This window comes from Amphibalanus amphitrite, unplaced genomic scaffold, assembly GCF_019059575.1.
Source record: "Amphibalanus amphitrite isolate SeventyFive unplaced genomic scaffold, NRLGWU_Aamphi_draft 000055F_arrow, whole genome shotgun sequence".
Taxonomy (NCBI): Eukaryota; Metazoa; Arthropoda; class Thecostraca; order Balanomorpha; family Balanidae; genus Amphibalanus; species Amphibalanus amphitrite.
The window spans coordinates 353,292-371,713 of NW_024881551.1; the positions used below are offsets into that span (position 1 = coordinate 353,292).

The window sequence follows — 18,422 nt, forward strand, 5'->3', positions numbered from 1 at the left end:
GCCGTCCGGCAAACACAACAGTGGGAAGGTGTGGCTCCGTTGGAAATTAACGAGCCCTGGCCATGCACTTTGAACGGATGACGAGGACACCGAGTGCGTCTTTTGCAAACCTTGTTAGATATTGACAAGGTCCGGTCGCGGATATTCCGTATAAGGCATTAAAATGAAATCGCGTCGGCGTCTAGCTAAGATCGCTTTGAGATAAATCATATGTCGGTTCCTGTCCATAGTTTTCGTAATTCATAGACAACGGACAGTAAATCCTCTAAACGATTCCGGGCACCTCCATTTACCTGCAATCAGCGGTTAATAACTAGTTTACCCAGTAGCTAAGCACCGGTCCCGCCCCCACCCCTCTCTCTAATCCGGTCCAGTTCAAGCTGACCAATCACCGTGCACCCGGTCCAGGATCGATCGCTTCAGGCGGCACCTGGCGGCGACCTTGGCCGTCCACCGGGCCCCTGACATTGTAACTATATTTTATTGGGCCACGCCGGGATTTGGGGCAGGGCCGCCGGGTGCAGCGCGCCGCGGCGACCGGTGCGGGCCGCCGGCCGGCCGGGCACGCACCGGTCGGCCGCTTTCCCTCTCATCCAGCCGACCGATCCGTCCGCCGATAGTGGGACGCGATGGGCGCGCGCACGCACCCCGCACGCTCAATGTCACTCGTAACGAACAGTAAAAAAACCCTGCAGATTCATATCGATATCAATGTAGAGAAAATCGGCCAAATGAGCGTGAACACCATGCCAAATCAATGGGTGAAATCTACGCAGAGCTCGCACGCCACCCGTAATCATCATCGTTTGATGGACATGAGTCACGCAGCCTTGACCCACTCTCTAACCGGCGAGCGGCTTGGGACGAGGGACTCCTCACGAGGCACTTTGGTACCACAGCAGACACGCGCGCACCCCGAGCGGTTTTCACAGCCGGCGGCGGTGTGGTGTGGTGGTTTGAAACCACGCGGCGTTGGCGGCGGTGACGGTGACGCTCGTGCGGGGTGGGTCACGCTCACCAACACAGTCGCTGTCGCCAGGCGGGCCGGCGGCGGCGGCGCGGGCCAGCACGGCCCAGCCAGAGCTCCAGTCACTGGGTCACTGTCAATGGGTCACGGCCGGGCCGGCGCGGACGGCCTGTGGGGGCTGCGAGTCGGAGCGTCAACAACGCTGCCAATGGCTGCGCAAATGGCACCGAGCGGCACCGCTAAACACGCGCTGTTGTAAGCTAACGAGCTTCTATAACTGGTGATGGATGGTGATGATAGGTGATGAATGGTGACATCAATGCCGGTTGGTGCACCGCTCGAGGTGTTCACACGACCGACGCCGTCTCGTCCTCTCCCAGCCCGGTGGCCGTTTGTAGGTCGAGTCCACCCTATGACGTCACCGTGGGCAGAGACGGGCCGCGCCAAACAGGACGCAAGCTGACCGACAGACGAGACGTGACGTCACCCGTCAGTCGCCCGGCAAGGCCTCTTCAGTCTGAACAAATATACACGATACATCGATTGCCAAACATAGCTAGGCAGGGCTGGCAAAAAGGGTGTCAGCCAGAACTCAAACTGCGACTTTGTCGCCACTCGCCGGGCCTCGGTTACATCATGTCCTTACGCAAACCTCTTCACTCTCGAAGATATGGGTCAGCGCAGTGCGCATTGCCCAGGCGTTCCGTCATCTCCGACGTTTGGTCATAACTGGCTCTGGACTCAAATTCTAGTGGACCGGGTGCGGATGCAGCTCGCTCCCTGACAGCGGCTCCATCTCCGATGCCGAGAGCCGGGTCGGATAGACGCAGCCCCACTGGCAAGGCTAGCTGATGAGTCCCTTCCACGACCCGAGAGAGGACGCATCTCGCCACAAAAAAGCTGCGTCGGGCTGCCTTTGTGAGTTGGAGCTCGTCACCACCACCGTCGCGGCCTCCTCGGTCTTGACTGGAGCGCACGTGCGTAGCGGTGCCTTTCCGTTGTCCTTTTTACAACGGATATTGCTCAGTATGTCTAAGCTCTGAACACATGTAAGATTCAGATGGATGAAATATCTTACATCCATCATCCACGGATCCAGCTATCAAATCCCACGTCGCGTTATATTCTGGAATCAAGACAGGCTCATTAAATATCACATGCCACCATTGTCTACCCACTGACAGCGTACTAAGCACGCGGTTAATTATGTCGTGCCACTGTTGTCACACAACCACTGCCTCTTCGTCACGCGGCCCCAGCCTCCGCGGCCGCCACCGCACTCCATCGGCGGGGAGCGGGACGGCCATGGCCGCCGGCCCGCTGACATTGGTACCACTTCTACTGCCGAAAGTGGGTCACTGCCAGCCGTTCATGGCCACTCGGTTACCAAATCGGCGCGGCGCCGGCCGCGGTCGAGAGGCCCGCACCGCCGCGCCGCCGCCAGGGCTGGCTCATGGCTGGATCTCCGGACCGGCTCGGCGCGGCGGCGCTAGGCGGGGAAGACTGTAGAACGGGAGGCGCAGGGAGTCGTCAGTGATCCGCGGAAGGTGACACAGAAGATCAGCTGGTGGAGACACGAGACCGGTCGGTCTGAATGTGACGAAGAAATGTGGAGAAAGGAATGTTATGTAACTGCCATAATTAAAAAGCGAGGCTGAACTGGATAGATGAACAAGGAAACTGAAGTGGAAGGCCGGTGCGCTGAGGGATTACACGGTAGGAGTCATAGGAGGCATGTTGTTGTAGCGATTTAGAACTCCTGCTTCCACGTAACCAAGAAAGCTATATTCCGCTCTCCTCCGAGCCTCTCAGCCAACTGCCCAGCAATCACACTCCCAACCAGACCATAGCTCTCACGCACACGTCATCGCGCATCATCATTAGCCAATCACATTGTCATACGTCATCCCCTGTGCAACTGATCAGGGGGCGTAACCCGGCCGCCCCGACGTCCGGCGGCGGCGGCGGATGACTCACACTGGGTCACCGGGTCACGTCCCGCAGCTCAGTCTCGCCGCGCGCCTGACTCATACGCTACTCACATTCCCTATTGTGTCCATCATGCTACATCACACATCATGTCATTCACTCAACTCATGACCGCTGACTACACCTCCACCTGATTATCAGTAATCATCATCATTATTCATCATCAACATCGATACACTCGCTTGGCACACTCTGTCCATACAGCTCTTCCGGGGCTCTTCTCACACGTGTACTACGCCGCAGTACGGTTTGGCCATTCTGTTCTCGTTGGGCTTCCGTAACCTCACTCTGAGCGTCCTCCCGTGCACCGCTGAACGTCTCACTCGGAACGTCAGCTGCATCTTCACTCGTCTCCACCGGTGCTCCCGTATCGGGCGGCTCGGGAGGCGGGGGGTCAGTGTCCTGTCCCGTCCCCGACACCGAACCGGACGGCTTCTCGTGCAGCCGCAGCGTCCTGATCTCTGATAGGCAGTCTTCAGGTTCGGACTCACAGTCACTCATACTGTCTGTGTCGCCAACCTCCTCGAACCGTCGTCGGACGCAGCGCACATGCCACGGGGCACCATCCACCTCCACCAGTGGTGCCGGTAACAGTCGGGTCACCACGCCCCGCCGCGACACGTCCGTGCACCGCGTCGGCTGACCTCGGCGGCGTATCCACACAGCGTCACCGACCCGGAACGCTTTGCGTGCACTCTGGACGCCATCGTCCACTTTGGACACCGCTCGGCCGGGTTCGTCGATGTTCAGCGGGAGGTCGTGGCCAGCGCGCTGGAAGACACCTGCTGCAGGAGCGCTGCTAGGATGCATCCCGTCACGAGGCGTGGCGTTGTAGCGGTGCACTGCTTCCCCGATTGTACAGCCTTGTCGGGCTGCCATCACCTTGACTGTCCGATGGTGGCGCTCGACGATGCCGTTGCCGCCCGCCTCGTGCACCGCCCGGAAGCGCAGCCGGACGCCCCACCGCGCGGCGAATGCCGCCATCCGACGACTGCGGAACTCCGTGGCGTTGTCCAGCAGAAGCTCTGCGGGCGCGCCTCTTTCCAGGAAGATGTTTTCCAGCTGGTTCGTCACCTCAGCCGCATCTGACCGGCGCAGTAGTCGCCAAATTCCATACCGGGATGGTCCACAATCAATAACAGTCAGATAGGACCGTTCCCGGTAGTGCGTAACGTCGATCGCCAGCCGTTCCCACGTCAGCGGCACACTCAGTGACCCTTGCTGCCAACGTACCGGTGCTGGGTCAATGGACTGGCACACATCACACTGTTGGATCACGGCGCGCACTGCCGACCGGGTGGCACGGGCGTCTTCATTCCGCCGCACGTACCAGAGGGTCCGACGGACTCCCTGATGTCCAGTACTTTCGTGCACTGCGCGTATCCGTGCGGGGTCGACATCCGGCCGTGGGTCCGCGATTGCCGCGGCAGCCACCGGCCGTGCGGCAGGCTCTGGGTCCGGTGTTTGGAGCCACTCCTTTGGCACACGGGTCAGTGCATCCGCCAGGTTGTCTGCGGACTTCACCAGGACGACTGTCAGCCTCAGGTTGAACTCCTCCACCAGCTGACGGATGACGTCGATCCTCCGGCGGATGAGCATTTCCCCGTGTGCCTTCGTCCGCAGGCGCGAGCGGCCGGTCAGGGCGTCATCGATCCATTTGTGGACCGTAGCCGAGTCCGTGCAGAGATCGATGATGGTGATGCCCCAGGCGATTGCCATGTTCACGCCGCTGAGCGCCGCGTCCAGTTCAGCCATGTTTATGTGCATCGCCGCCTTCGACTCAGGCCGCAGCCAGCTCGCATCCTCCACGACGCCACCCTCGGGGTCCTCCAGGACGACGCCGGCCGCGATAGAGCTAGCGTCCGTCCAGACCACCAACTTGCCCCCCTTCAGCCGCCATGGGCCTCGAGCCGGGTCACTGTCGTTCAGTCGGGTCACGACATGATCGACCTGCCCGCGCAGCCCCACGTCCTCTGTTGGGTCGTCCCATCCTGCTGTTAGAGCATTGACGCGCCGTTTGAGCCACGCGGCCGCTGGTCGCAGCCATCCCACCACTGGCAGATGGGACACCAGCTGACCACACCAAGCAAACACAGCCCGACGCGTCAGCACTTCCGGGGGCGCCGGCACTGGGTTGTCACGACGCCAGCACAGCTCTCCAGCGACCGCACTCACCCGCAGTCCGAGCAGCCGTGCTCCCTCCGCCGCCCGCTCCGGCGGCTTGCAGTCCAGGCCGTACCGGGCGAAGTGCTCCACCACGTGGTCCGCGCTGACGATTTCTTCGTCCACCAGGAGATCGTCCACATAGGGCAGCACTCCTCGGGCCACCACTTCATCCTGGAGCAGGACGGCTCTTACCACGGCCTTCATGACAGCCGGTGCGATGCTCAGGCCGAATCCGATGCGAGTCAGGCAGTATCTCTGACCTCGCACCTCCACCGTCTGGTACGGTCGCAGCCGCCGATCCAACCGGAGCTGAAGGTACGCCTTCCGCAAGTCCACTACAGCAATGCGAGCGCCATGCCGCCGCCAGCGACGAAGCTGATCGGCGCAAACGTCCGCATCTGCAGTGTGTGCGATTATGTGACCATTCAGCTCACGGTAGTCCAGGACAGGCCTCACCTTGTCCTGATTTGGCTGCGGGACCGCCATCAGAGGGATTAAACCTCGGACTGGGCCATCCACCCGCTCGTCGTACGGCTGCAGCCATCCTTCCCGGATCCACAGCTCCAGCTCGGCGTCATATGCTGATCGAGCTTCCGGCGGCACGGCATACTGGGCGACCTGGTTCTGCAGATACTCCGGGCCTTCCCCGTCTGCCCACTTCCATGCCACCGTCCACTCTCCAGTTCGTGCCTCGAACCGGGCCGAGAAGTCTGCTGCATCCAGCGCCAGCCCCTGGGGGTCGACCTCAGCCGCCGCCGCCGCACAGATCCGCACGTCTGTCGGCGTCCTCAGGCTGATGCCACCTAGGGCCGTGATGCCCGACATGCCCAGCACCATGTCCACTCCCAATGGACGATCAGGCACGACAAAGGCTGCGAGCGTCACTCGTTTGCCTTGGCACTCCATGGTGACTTTGGCCGTCCCACTACACCGCAACGACCCACCGTTCACAGTCCTCATCATCACCGTCCGCGGTGTCCACTGCTCACAACAATCCTTGTGCACGAGCGTGTCTGTGCAACCAGTGTCCACTAATACACGCCGCTCACGACCGTCTACCTTGCTCTGGATCACAGGGAGGACGCGATCTATTGCTCCGGGGACAGTGCTCGCGCTGACACGTCCCCCGAGGCGTTTGGGCAGGCCGCGGCGAGATGACCCTCAGTCCCACACGTCCAGCAGCGTCTGGGACGAGGTGGGCGCTTCGGTCGCTGCCGCCGCTGCAGATCATTGTGAACCGCCGCCACAGCTTGCGTCTGGTCATTACCAAGCACCGCCCGCGCGCGGGCGACTGTGCTCTCCAGACTGAGTTGCTCTGACCTGGTTCCTGCTCGGATTGTGTCCGCCACGGACGCCGGCAGACCGTTGACGAAGGCAGCTACCAGCTGTCGGTCCGTCACGCCGCCGAACAGGGCAGCATAGCGGCGCAGACTCGCCAGGAAGACATCAGCGCTCTCTCCCGGCTCTAGCCGACGTGCGACGAATGCTGTGTGAGCCGCGAAGTCGTCCATGGCGAACGCCTTAAACAAGGCGTCTCGTGTCGCCGTTGCTGACCGGCGGTCCACCGCGGACAGCTGTGACCACACGGCGAAAGCACCACCTTTCAGCCGCATGGGCAACACCTCCGCCGCCGACACACCGCGATACTCACAGAGCAGTGACGCCTGCGTGTGCCATTCGACGACGTCGCCGCTCCCGTCGTACTCGTCGATGAGGCGAGGATCGAGTCCAGCTCCGAGACGGACCTGCTCAGATTCCTGCACCACAGCGCCCGTCTCTGTCGGTGTGTCCATGATGATGTCGAAATGCCGAAATAGCTTGTAGCGATTTAGAACTCCTGCTTCCACGTAACCAAGAAAGCTATATTCCGCTCTCCTCCGAGCCTCTCAGCCAACTGCCCAGCAATCACACTCCCAACCAGACCATAGCTCTCACGCACACGTCATCGCGCATCATCATTAGCCAATCACATTGTCATACGTCATCCCCTGTGCAACTGATCAGGGGGCGTAACCCGGCCGCCCCGACGTCCGGCGGCGGCGGCGGATGACTCACACTGGGTCACCGGGTCACGTCCCGCAGCTCAGTCTCGCCGCGCGCCTGACTCATACGCTACTCACATTCCCTATTGTGTCCATCATGCTACATCACACATCATGTCATTCACTCAACTCATGACCGCTGACTACAGTTGTGGTCAAAAAAGGAGTCACAGTTCTTTCTAGCAATGAACAGACAGCCGAAGGTCAGAAGCCTAGCGTTGGGATCCGAGGGCTGATGAGCCAAGGGATTCAGGGCAGAACGGATAATGAATTCCCAGGACTCATTGGACGTCCGTCGAAGAAGTCTGACAGCGCCATTCTCATTGATGTCGATTGATGGAGCGGAGCGGTGGCAGCCACCGCCGGTGCTGTGAGGGGGACGCTGGAGGCCGTTTGGGAAGGGCCCGGGAAGCGCTCAACGTGGGCTAATACCCCGCCGCTTCTTTGCCAGTGACGTCACGCTGGAATAACCCACCAGTCCTAAGCGCTTTAGCCAGCATTTTACGGTTTCTTGTTTGAGTCGCTCTTCCTCTCAAAAACGATCCGCTAAAATGCCAAGGACAGCCGCACTTTTGCTCCAATGGACGTCATAAGCGGCTGAAATTCGCTGCTCTTTGCTACTTGAGGTGGAGCCACATATTACCGCAAGCCTGTATGCCATGATACATAAACGCTCCAAACACAGACGCCCATACAACTGAAACGGAAGTCCGCGCAAATCCACATCAACCGCACCCACTTGACGCCAGTCAACATTCGGGAATAACCGACCCCGCCACAAGGAAGCACCATGCTCGATTACCGCTCGGGAACGGATCCACCGGCAGCCGCCGGTCGGCGCCGCCCACACACGTGGGAAACACGTGAGTCGGAGCGACACCGACGTGGCCGGGTTAAATGTCGGCACGGCGCCGCGCAGCCGGGCTTTGATCTGACCGCGGCCGGGCGCGACCTTTGACCTGTCCGCGGCATCGATCGCGGCACGAGGCAGCCGGCGTGAGAGGACCGACCGACGGCCGACGGCGCCGATCGCACCGGCGCAGAACTGTCGTCAACTGACAGCAGCATGGCATATGTTGCATATAATCGCTCATGGAGAATCGATGCACAATTGCAGGGTTGGAAAGAGCTGTGCGCAATTGTCAAGGATTAGCTACATATGACATATCACGCAATTAATTTCATCATCAATTTGATCGAATGCATGAAATACACAATTAAAGTGATTGAACATTGAAGCTTTCTGAGTAAAGTAAAACAATATTAAGCTTTGTGGTAAAAGCTTAATTGTATGGATGCACCAGTTCCTCTGGAAAGGCCGCTATTTTCCGGTAACCAATAACAACCATTGCAATCATCTCTAATAACAAAACCCGGAGCAGCACTAATGGCGAACTCGACCTCCTCGGCCGCCGAACCTGAACCGCGCCGGTCCACAATCAGCGGCCACTAATTTGCCCATATCGATTTCCAGTATCGGCCGCGCCGCGCCGGTCCGTGCAGGAGGACACCCCGCACGTGCCACGCTCACGGAACAGAGGCGTGCTCCCGGCAGCGGTGCACGGCAGATCGCCGCTTCGTTACCACCCGTAATTAGCCTAATGACTCGTCCGAGGCGCAACGTGACGCCGCGCGCCGCACTTCTGCCGCCCGCGCGCCACCTCCGCCGCCGGCGCTCTTGCGTCACCTGCGTGGCTCCACATCGCCTCCGCGGCAGCCATCTGGCCAATGAAAACATCTCAGTACGGTGCGTGTCGCCGTCTGGGCGGACAGACGTTTGTATTGGTAACCCGTTCTTGATGCAACACCGAGTCAATGCACAGACACTGCGCAGCTGGACGAAATGGGCGGACGTGGCAGTGAGAGATGTGAACCCTGATGGACTCGAGGACTGCGGTGATGTCGCGGCAGGCGCCGTTAGGAGCGAGGAATGAACGAACTGAGATGACCGGGGACCATGGAATGCAGGAGAATCACTCGGAGAGCCAGGAATGGACGGCTGACGAGTTGGATACCTCGGATACTGGACTGGAGAACAAACGCGGTCAACATAGCTGTCAACGACGGCAAACCAAACAATCAGATCCAGAGACGGAACAGAGCTTCTAGCCGCCGTTATCACACTGTCATGGCCAACGAACAAAAAACATGGCACATGGAAGCACCTGTTCCCTCCATCCTTCCATTCACACGATCTCATAAACAACGCATTCTCACCGGCACGTGTCTCCTAAACATCGCTCTTCACACCTGCGCCTCTACCACCTGTACGTCATCGTCAGGAACCTCGCGGACATCATCGTCAGGAACCTCCTGGACTTCGTCATCGCCTCCGGCGTCGGCTGTGTCCTCGGCAGCCACCAGCACCACGTTATCACCTCGCACAAACAGCTGATTCACGTGCCGTCGGCCCGTCTCGAACACGGGCCGGCGCTGAGAACGCTTGGAGCGCGGCGGTTCCAGCAGCGCCATCCGAGCGGTCAGTCGGGCCACCTCCGGGTCTACCTCGGCGGGTTGGCGAGAGCTGCTAGAACCACCCCGGCCTCGGCGAGATGGATCTCCTGAGGAACTGTCCTCAGACTGATGTGAGGTAAGACTCGCTCCCCGACCACTGCCCGGCCGTTTCGACGCGCCGTCACCACCTGCTTTATCCGCCTCTCGGTCAGGGGACGGGGACCGGCCGCGCCGCTCCGGCGGCCCTCTGACCAGCCGGAGCGGGTCACTGACCTGACCTGGCGCCTGACCTCTGAATCGCAGCCGCGGGTCGGTGGGCGCCGGCTGGTAGTCGAGCTGCACGTCGTCCGGGTCGCCTGGAACGAACCGATACAGGGTGTCAGGTGGCGCGCCGAAAGACGGCTGGCACTGGAGGCAGTCGGTGCTGACGGACACTATCTGAGCGGCCAGCGGCCCAGTGGCTCGTCACGGCCCGCGGAGCATACGTCACTGGCACCACTTCCCACCTGGCCGGGAGGAGCGCCCCGGGCGGCGGCGGGCAGACATCTGTACCTGTCCTGAAAAAAATATAATATAAAACATTCGGCGGCGGGCAGAGATCTGTACCTGTACCGTAATACATAATTTAATACACGACTGTAGTGTACGCGGGAACTCGTACTTGAACCAGCAGTGTTTAGAACGCCAGCGCATGCCGCACTGACGCGTCTCCCAGCAAAGAGCAGTCTAGCAGACACAGCGGACCTCGCAGTCCGAATTCCTCTCATATCTACCGCATTCCTATGCCTTTCAGTGTCGTCACATGAACTCTGTCCCACGTCCCCGCCCAAACAGCTCAAGTAAACACTGCGCAGCAGACCTCCCTCCTCTCACAACCCTCGTGTTGCTTTAACTCGGCTATCATTTCTTATATTATTAAAGTCCTCTCATGATAATGCCTACCGAAAAGTCGCGCATAGGGGCAAATTCAATCAAATTCAATGCATTATTTTCGATCCACGGCCTAAAGCCCAACTCCTCCCGTCCACCGCCCGGGCTGTCAAACCGTCCACCGTCCAGAGCCAAACTCCCACCGCCTACCGCCCACCGTCCGTCGCCGGCATCTGGAGACCAAGCGCATCACCGCAGATAAGACTCCCCGGGGCGAACAGCGGGCGGACGCACACACGCACACACATCGGCTGAGGAACGGGGGTCACTGGCCGCGGCCGACAGACAGACGGGCGAGCGGAGAACCTCCCGTCACGCATAAACACACCGCCAGCCCAGACCGAATGGCACGGAGCACGCAGCCAGAATGTGGGACAGAGTGTAAGACTGCGTATGAGACCGATGGAGGGTGTGAGGCACAGAATCACGGCGCACTGGAGCAGCGGGCTAGCTGCAAGAGCGTTAGAGATCGTGGGTGGTTTATCACTTCTCTGTCAGAATGAATGGGCGGCAGGATGAAATACGCCGCTATCTGGCGGTATGAGCGGCTGACCGAGCGCCGAGCTGATGATATGTGGCAGCGCAAGAGGCGCATGACTTCTGATGGTGCCGGTGCGTCGGGATTCCTTTTATCAGTTACATCATACAGAGCTGCGTTGTGGCATCTGCACATCTTGCACATGTATGTAGCTCTGTCCTCACCGATCCCTCGCCTGCCCTGTGAGTGGCCTGTGGCGTATCGCCCAGACGCCAGTCCATCAGTCCTGGCTGCACCGCACACTGAGATCGTCGGGACGGAATCTGCCGCAGCCAATGATCGCACGTGTCTCAGAGATAAATCACCAGCCAGCGGCCAGCGCCAAAGGCAAATGCGCCGCCCCGAGACAAATGGTTTGTCAGATTACTCAGAGAAACAATCATGAGCCGCGTCAGTCGAGACCCAAAGAACTATGTGGCCGACAGGGAGGCCGGTGGTGGTTTATGGAACGGAGGGGGTCAGTGCGTGCCCGCCAACAACCACCGTAAGTGGCGCACGCCACGATTGGTTACCGAGCATCTATTCAGGTCATGGTTGCTTCTCCTCGCTGGCATAACCCGTTCTGTTTCGTTTTCCTCGTCGCTCTAGTTGTTCACGTGGTAACACATGTGATGCCGCGCCCAGGGGGCGGACAGGCGGCGCCATGCACAGACAGCACTTGTCAGTGGATTTCTCGCTACACGTCGCTACTCCGAATCGCTAAGTCGGCACATTGCGGACATTGTGACACAACAGACATAACGATTTTATCGCGGTGCATCAAGGAAAGGCTGGCTGCGAGGTCCGCGCGACCCCGTGCTGACAGTGCTTGACGTTTGGCTGTCAGTTCGGGCCGCACGAGGCAGAGAGTGTGACCCGACACCTCCAAAGCCTCGCCCGCGATCGGTGACCGGTCACAGACCAGTCAAATGCCGACGGGAACCGTGTTATTCCGAGAATACTGCGACCGGTAACGACAGGCGGCGCCCCGGATCAGAGCAACGACCAATAATCGTTTTCGTAACGCGAGCCGTATGACGATTGGGCTGCAGGACCGACAGTGAAAGTGAAATACCGCGAACTGCCGATCTGACCCACCTACCGACCGACAGACGCACGGACGGACGGGCCGCGGGGCAGTGGGGCGCCCTGTCTGCACCACTCTGCACCACCCGATGATGACAGCCGCCCCCGTTTTAGAGTGACAGCCTCGTACAGCTTTAGAGCGCGTATGCGCGTACCCTATAACCCCGTCCGCTGCGCGCAGCGCTGCTCCCCTCCCCTCTGACCCGCGCCCCTCTCTCAGTCCTCCATCCGTTCAAAGATCCGCCGCTGGATCATCTCAGCCGCGACGTACACCGACCACCAGACGGCGAGCGCGCGACCAGACCCTCGCGCGCCGCGGCCCGGCCACCGCGCCAGCCTTAACACTGACCCAAAACCCGGCGCTGCAAGTCGGTCAAGGCCGTACCGTATTTTTACGGAGCGCCGTCGCTCACAGCTCGGAGACGGGTGAAAACGGCCCGCGCGCGCGACACAGCGCCACCTGGCGGACGGATGGATGGGGTTCTCTATCTCTGGCAACCACAGATAGAGACGAGAGTGGCGACTAATGGCACGCACAGCTGGTGGATAAGAGAAAAGTTTTCGTGGAGAAGGGAAAAACTTCTATCGAGTGGCTGCTTGTGAGGAGCACGGACTGGACCTCTGGTGGTTTCAAGGCTTGAAACAAAAATGATGCAATTATAGCAGATGGTCTTTGCTTGATATGGAGTGCCCTGGACCGGGTCGAGCATTGACAGGGTAATTTTTGAACGACTTGCTCACACTCTTTATTGCATGGGCGATTAGCTTTTGACCGAATAACATTACTAAAACTGGTTATGTCCGTAAAAGACCTAATTTACAACAGCCAAGGTGACAGGCTCAGTTAAATGAAATATTCTAAGATCCTGGGATCTGATCGCAACACTCCATTTATCACACTACTTATTTTTTTACACACAAAACTAGGTCACTGCCAAAAGCGGCAAAAATAACGTATTTACCCCATACTTCAAAACACCTACCCCAGAACTCGCTTCTCGTTCACACATCTATTCAGCATACCTCACTAATTCGCCGAGAGCTACCGAGACCTACCGACCGCCACTCACTCCCTTCCTCCGCACCCGGGTCGGGACCGTGACACTGGCCGCCGTACTTGACCGGGTCTCTGGCGGGTGACCTCTGGGCTCACCCAGGCGGCACCTCCCCCTCCCCAGCGCCGCGGGACACTCCGCCGAGGACACAGCCGCCAAGGACCCGGGTCCGCCGGGCCGCCAGGCCACCGAGACGAGAGACGAGGGTCGGGCCCGGGCTGAGTGACGGCAGGACAGGTAATGATGCCATCGTTTAGGTGGCTCTGATTGGGGGGAAGAATCGGTCGCAGTGCAACGGTAATTTGTCGAGCCGTCATGTAACTTCATTAGCTACACACGTGTTGGGTAAAGACCGTCAAACGTTCTGTACTTTGGTACCCAAATTGTGACACCAGGGCCAGTTTGAATCAGCATTATCAGGTGGAAATTTTAGATAAGCTACCTTAACTCCACTAAAGAGAGAGAGAAAAAAAACAGCAAATCACCATCGAACTGAAGACTGAAGGCAACCGAACAGTGCTCAATCACTAGGATACGAGCAGCAATAGCCGCCTCTTCGATACCTTACCTATTTTCTTAGACCAAGGCATAACGTACCGAGAAAGCAGCTCTTCCGTCGCACCTTCTTTTGGTAGACTTCATCGACATCTTCCAAACAGAGGTTCCAGTGTTTATCAAAGGCCACGATGTAGCCGGTGAGCACGCCTCGCACCCGGCCGAAGTTCCTCGTGTATACCTGTGGGCGGGGAACCGGCGGGTTAGTCGAGCGGGGAGTTCGGGGGGAAGGGTCGGAGGGGACACGGGGCAGAGAGGCAGGGGACAGTCAGCGGCGGGTCCGTCCACTGCCCGGCCAGCAGTTGGTCCGGGGTGTCGCGTTACACCTGTCGTTATCAGCAGCTCCGGCGGCCGGCTCGTCGAGACAGGCGCTGTCCGCCGCGTTTGGCGCGCGGTTGTGATGACTGGCGGGTGCCGCCGAGCGGGCAGCGATCACAGCTCAGTGCCACGGCAGCACACGGCCGGCCGAGGGCCCGGCGACAGCCCGGCAGCGCTCCGATTACCTGTGGTCGCCATGGTAACCGGCCAGGCCACAGCGGCGTCTCACCCGGCCGGCATTCAATCGGCGCTCAGTGTGCAGAGTCGCACGCTAAAGGCTCAGTAGCCGCCTGTCACAATACCGCTCCTTCCTGTGACCCCCGCGACCGGCAGTCGCCAGGGAGAGGAGACAGCCAGCCGCGGGCGCTCACACCGGGAAGGGGACGAGCCTGAACAGCTCCATAGCGTCAGGGATTCCCTGGGAACTAATTAATTGCTGTCTCGCTCGCTGCCCCCCCCCCCCCCCATCCCATCAGACTACTAGCGGGGCGCGCGGCGCATGTCCACTCCTCTCTCGCACCTGTTGAGCGTTTGTTTTGGTAGCGCCCGCCATCTATGGAGAGCGGCGCGAACTACTCCGTCGGCCGCAGCGGCAATCGATGAGGCCAGACGCCGTGAACCCGGAACTAAGGCCGCACTCGCAGGTAGTGGGGGCGGGGGGCCGACGTGCCGCCGGCGGTCGCAGATGGAAACAATTCGCATAAAACGCCGCGCCGTCGCACACTGGTCTCTGATCTGATTGGATTGAACACTGTGAAGCACTGGTTGCGGAGGCCATGAAAAAGCTGGCTATTCGGGAATGAGATGAAGCTACAAGGTAGAATAAATGCAGTGCAAGATAATATTCCCGATCACTTCGTTACTGAGTGGCTCTGGGCGAGCATTGCTCTCAACATGATTAACTTCATACAGCCAAGTAAAATATTAATTGCTATGGCTTTTTAGAGCAAAAAGAACCCTAGGATTTCAATATCCTAGCAACTTGTGCAGATCAATAACCACCACTGGTCGTGCCGCCCCTGCGAGTCTGATTTGCTGGCTCCGCCACGGTCATAAAACTGCGCAGGTACTCGAACTCAAAGGTCATGTCACCCGGAACGAACACTGAAAACGGCGCGTTTTTACTGCGAAAAGCGTCCATACCAAAGGGTTAAATGACGTGCTTGACACCCAACACACTCTCAAGGCAACCAGTCCACACCGTACAAGTACGCATCCCTTCAAACCACACAAAACATTAACGATCCTGCCTCCATTCGTCCCTGTGAAGTACAACCCTTCATGGCGCCGGTCGGGAGCCCGCCAGCGCCGCTCGACAGCGGCTCTGCCGGGTATCGATCGCTTACCTTGACCTTGACGCGCTGGTCCATGTACCACTTGAGCCGTCCGCATGGGCCGGGGATGGCCTTCTCCATCCGTGTCAGCACCGATCGAAGCTGCTTCTTGGGGCGGCTCACCGGCGCTGGGGGTGGGGGTGGAGTCAGATCACAGGGGGCTGGGGAAGACACCGCGATGGTCACTAAAAGAGGTGTCATGGGCAGGGGCAGGTCACTACCTGGGGTATCATGGGCAGATATCGGGCATGGGGATGACGAGTGGTGGACCAAATCAGCTCCCACAGTCCTTCGAACGCTGGTTGTAAAGGCGGGACGGACGCCTAGTCAGTGCCCGCAGTCACCCAAGAAAGACATTGGTCAATGCGGGAGGGGAGTAAGGAACCGACAGTTAACACAAAACAACTCCCTGACGACACACAAGAAAAGAAGGGATGATGGGTTGGCGCCCATGAAAGATGCCTGTCATAAGCTTTATCGGGCATCAGAGACTAGCATATATCGACAACCAGCTGTGGTTGCTGCTTCACGCTTGAACAGTCACGCTTACACACCAGTCACATCTGTGACATTATAGACTCATTACTAGAGTCAAATGCTGTACAAACGACAAGCTATATCTGATCGGCATCAGAGTAACCAAAACCGCGGATGGTCCCTGACTCCCTACTCAGTTCAGCTTCCGTGCGGTTAATGTTATAGCTCGTGTGCATTCGCGACACATGTTGCCTATGATATGTCGTTGAATATATCCATGTCATATGGAATGGCCTCGGGGTACGGTATCGTTACATTTATAGTCCGCCCACTCTCCCCGGCTGTCAGATACAGTGAATTAAAATGTACGCATTAATGAAGTAGCCTCCACTGACGTGAATTCACCTGAAATGGCGGCACACGGATCATTCAGAGTCAGAGATCTGTCAATTGATCAGTCGCAGTCCTGTTGGGCCACGAGTTATGAAATTTTATTAGCTCAAGGTCGGCATAATATTCCGTGCATGTAAAAAACTGACCATCTAAAAGCCGCTCTAGTTAGCTTAAAAGCATCCGACCCTTCTCAGCCCTACTTGTGTTGCACACTGGTGAATCATGACCATTCTTATTTCCTTGGCGAAGCATGATCGGTAATTGAACGTCCCCTCCGCCACTGCCCTTTCCTCTGCTTACTTGACTTACCCATCAGTAAACAGGGTTAATAATCTTTCTTTGCCAACACCAAATTCACCCAATTCACCCACACCTAGCCATTCCTACCAGCACACGATACTGCCTTCCGTCATCCTCACAGTTCAGCCTATCCCCAGCCAGTACCCTGGTCCTCGGTGAAGCGCCGGCCGGGCACGATGAAGCGCTTCCCGCCCGCGCCGTCACCGCCGCCCATCGCTCCTGAGGACGGTCCAGCGGTGGGGAACGTCTCTCCAGCCGCCTCAGCCTGCCGCCGCTCTCGATTGGCCTGCAACATAGCAGAGATGCAGTTATAGAATTGTTTTTACAATTGATGGAGCTGTCTTCCTACAGCTGTAGAATGAATACAATACTATGAGCAATAAGAGCTGATTGGAGTAAAAAAAAGTCGGCAGCTATTAATTATATGAAATCTTCTTGCTGCAGGCTGTTTTCAAAACATAAATATTCATTCATTCATGTTAGAGTCATACAATTAATCTCTATATTGATTTGTGCGTCACTTGCACTTCAGAATGCCGAAAACCAAGAAAAGTTAACTTCATATTCATGCACCACAGGTTACAAATGATTTTTAAAAATAAAATTCATGAATTTCTTCTTTCTATTCACAAGACCAAGTCATCCACATCCTTGATAATGCTTAAATTTTGCCATTAGTGCCAACAATTATCCTAACCAGGCAAACTGGGTGACCAATAATTACAATTGTGACATGCCAATCCCATCTGGACAGACTTGGTCATTAATTTAGGCCCAAATGTTTCTTATTTCTATGGCACAAATTCTTGACTTTAATTGGTGCGGAATACCAAATGGTGCTCAATTTTCAGCCTCGTTTGCAAAGTATGACGCCTATAATATCCAGCCTGGTTGGTGCATGTCGGTTGAGATGTGTAGCTCCAGCTGGTGCAGAACTTTTGTCATGCTTTGCAGTCTGGCTGGACCAGCTGGAACAACTCAAGCTGGAGGGACCTTGCAACATCAGCTTCAGGCCGAATGAACCTAATGTCCCTTTCTTCCCACTTCTTGACAGGCTATGCTATTCAATGGAATAAATAGAATACGAGGGCCTGATTCAATAAAGGCTGAATCACACATCCGGATGATAGGTATCCACACAAAACGCATTGATCCCTTATCTCGAGTGCAAAATTATCAACTTTATTAATACCAATGTACAAGGCATATCAAAAGGTGTCATGCTATAAGTCTGATCTTGATTATTTGCATCATGACATTATTCAAATGGTAAGTGACTCCAGAGGAAATAATACATTTTACTGTGACTGTTTATATACCCACCTGCTGGGTTTGCAGCCTCTTGCGCAATGTCCCTTGCTGAGCCGCCTTGATGAAGCTTTCATATTGTTGAAGGTTATCATAGACACGAACATTTTTACACGGCGGTTCTGCCTTTTCAGAATACAAAGCCCGTGAAGAATCAAAATTTTCTGATTCCGGGTCTAACTCATCACAGCTCCCACCGCTCTCACCGGGCGCTGACATGTTTGTTGACAAATACTCCTCGTCCCTTGGCGGCAAAACGGATATTACAAGAAATGACGTCATACTAAATTATTCATGCATTTTCTTTATTTTCGCCTTTTTATCTAATTCTGTCAATATATTTTTTAAATATTGGACTGTGTTTATAAAGAAGTATAGTTAAAGAAACTGACAGTCTCTGAATTTCAGATGAGACGTCATATTTATTCCGCCATTTTGTACTTGCTCGAGCATTGCTCGCTGCCCGACCTTATCATACCGTCTGGTGCTGCCACCTTGCGCTGGTTATACATACAATAGGTTCCAAGGAGC

The 18,422-nt window shown here is 57.1% G+C and overlaps 2 protein-coding genes across 4 annotated transcripts in view; one reads left to right on the forward strand and one right to left on the reverse strand.

Annotated features, from left to right (window-relative positions):
- The window catches only part of LOC122378126 (ecdysone-induced protein 74EF-like), a 133,292-nt gene that overhangs the window by 38,772 nt on the left and 76,098 nt on the right, over positions 1-18,422 (forward strand). The gene's annotated exons all lie outside the window — the stretch shown is intronic.
- LOC122378127 (U7 snRNA-associated Sm-like protein LSm11) lies at positions 8,908-18,293 on the reverse strand. The gene is made up of 5 exons (XM_043358842.1): positions 17,907-18,293; positions 16,728-16,869; positions 15,426-15,541; positions 13,804-13,942; positions 8,908-9,974 (listed from the first exon to the last, which is right to left on the reverse strand). The coding sequence occupies exons 1-5, from the start codon at positions 18,171-18,173 to the stop codon at positions 9,409-9,411; spliced, it is 1,230 nt and encodes a 409-aa protein (XP_043214777.1). The 5' UTR covers positions 18,174-18,293; the 3' UTR covers positions 8,908-9,408.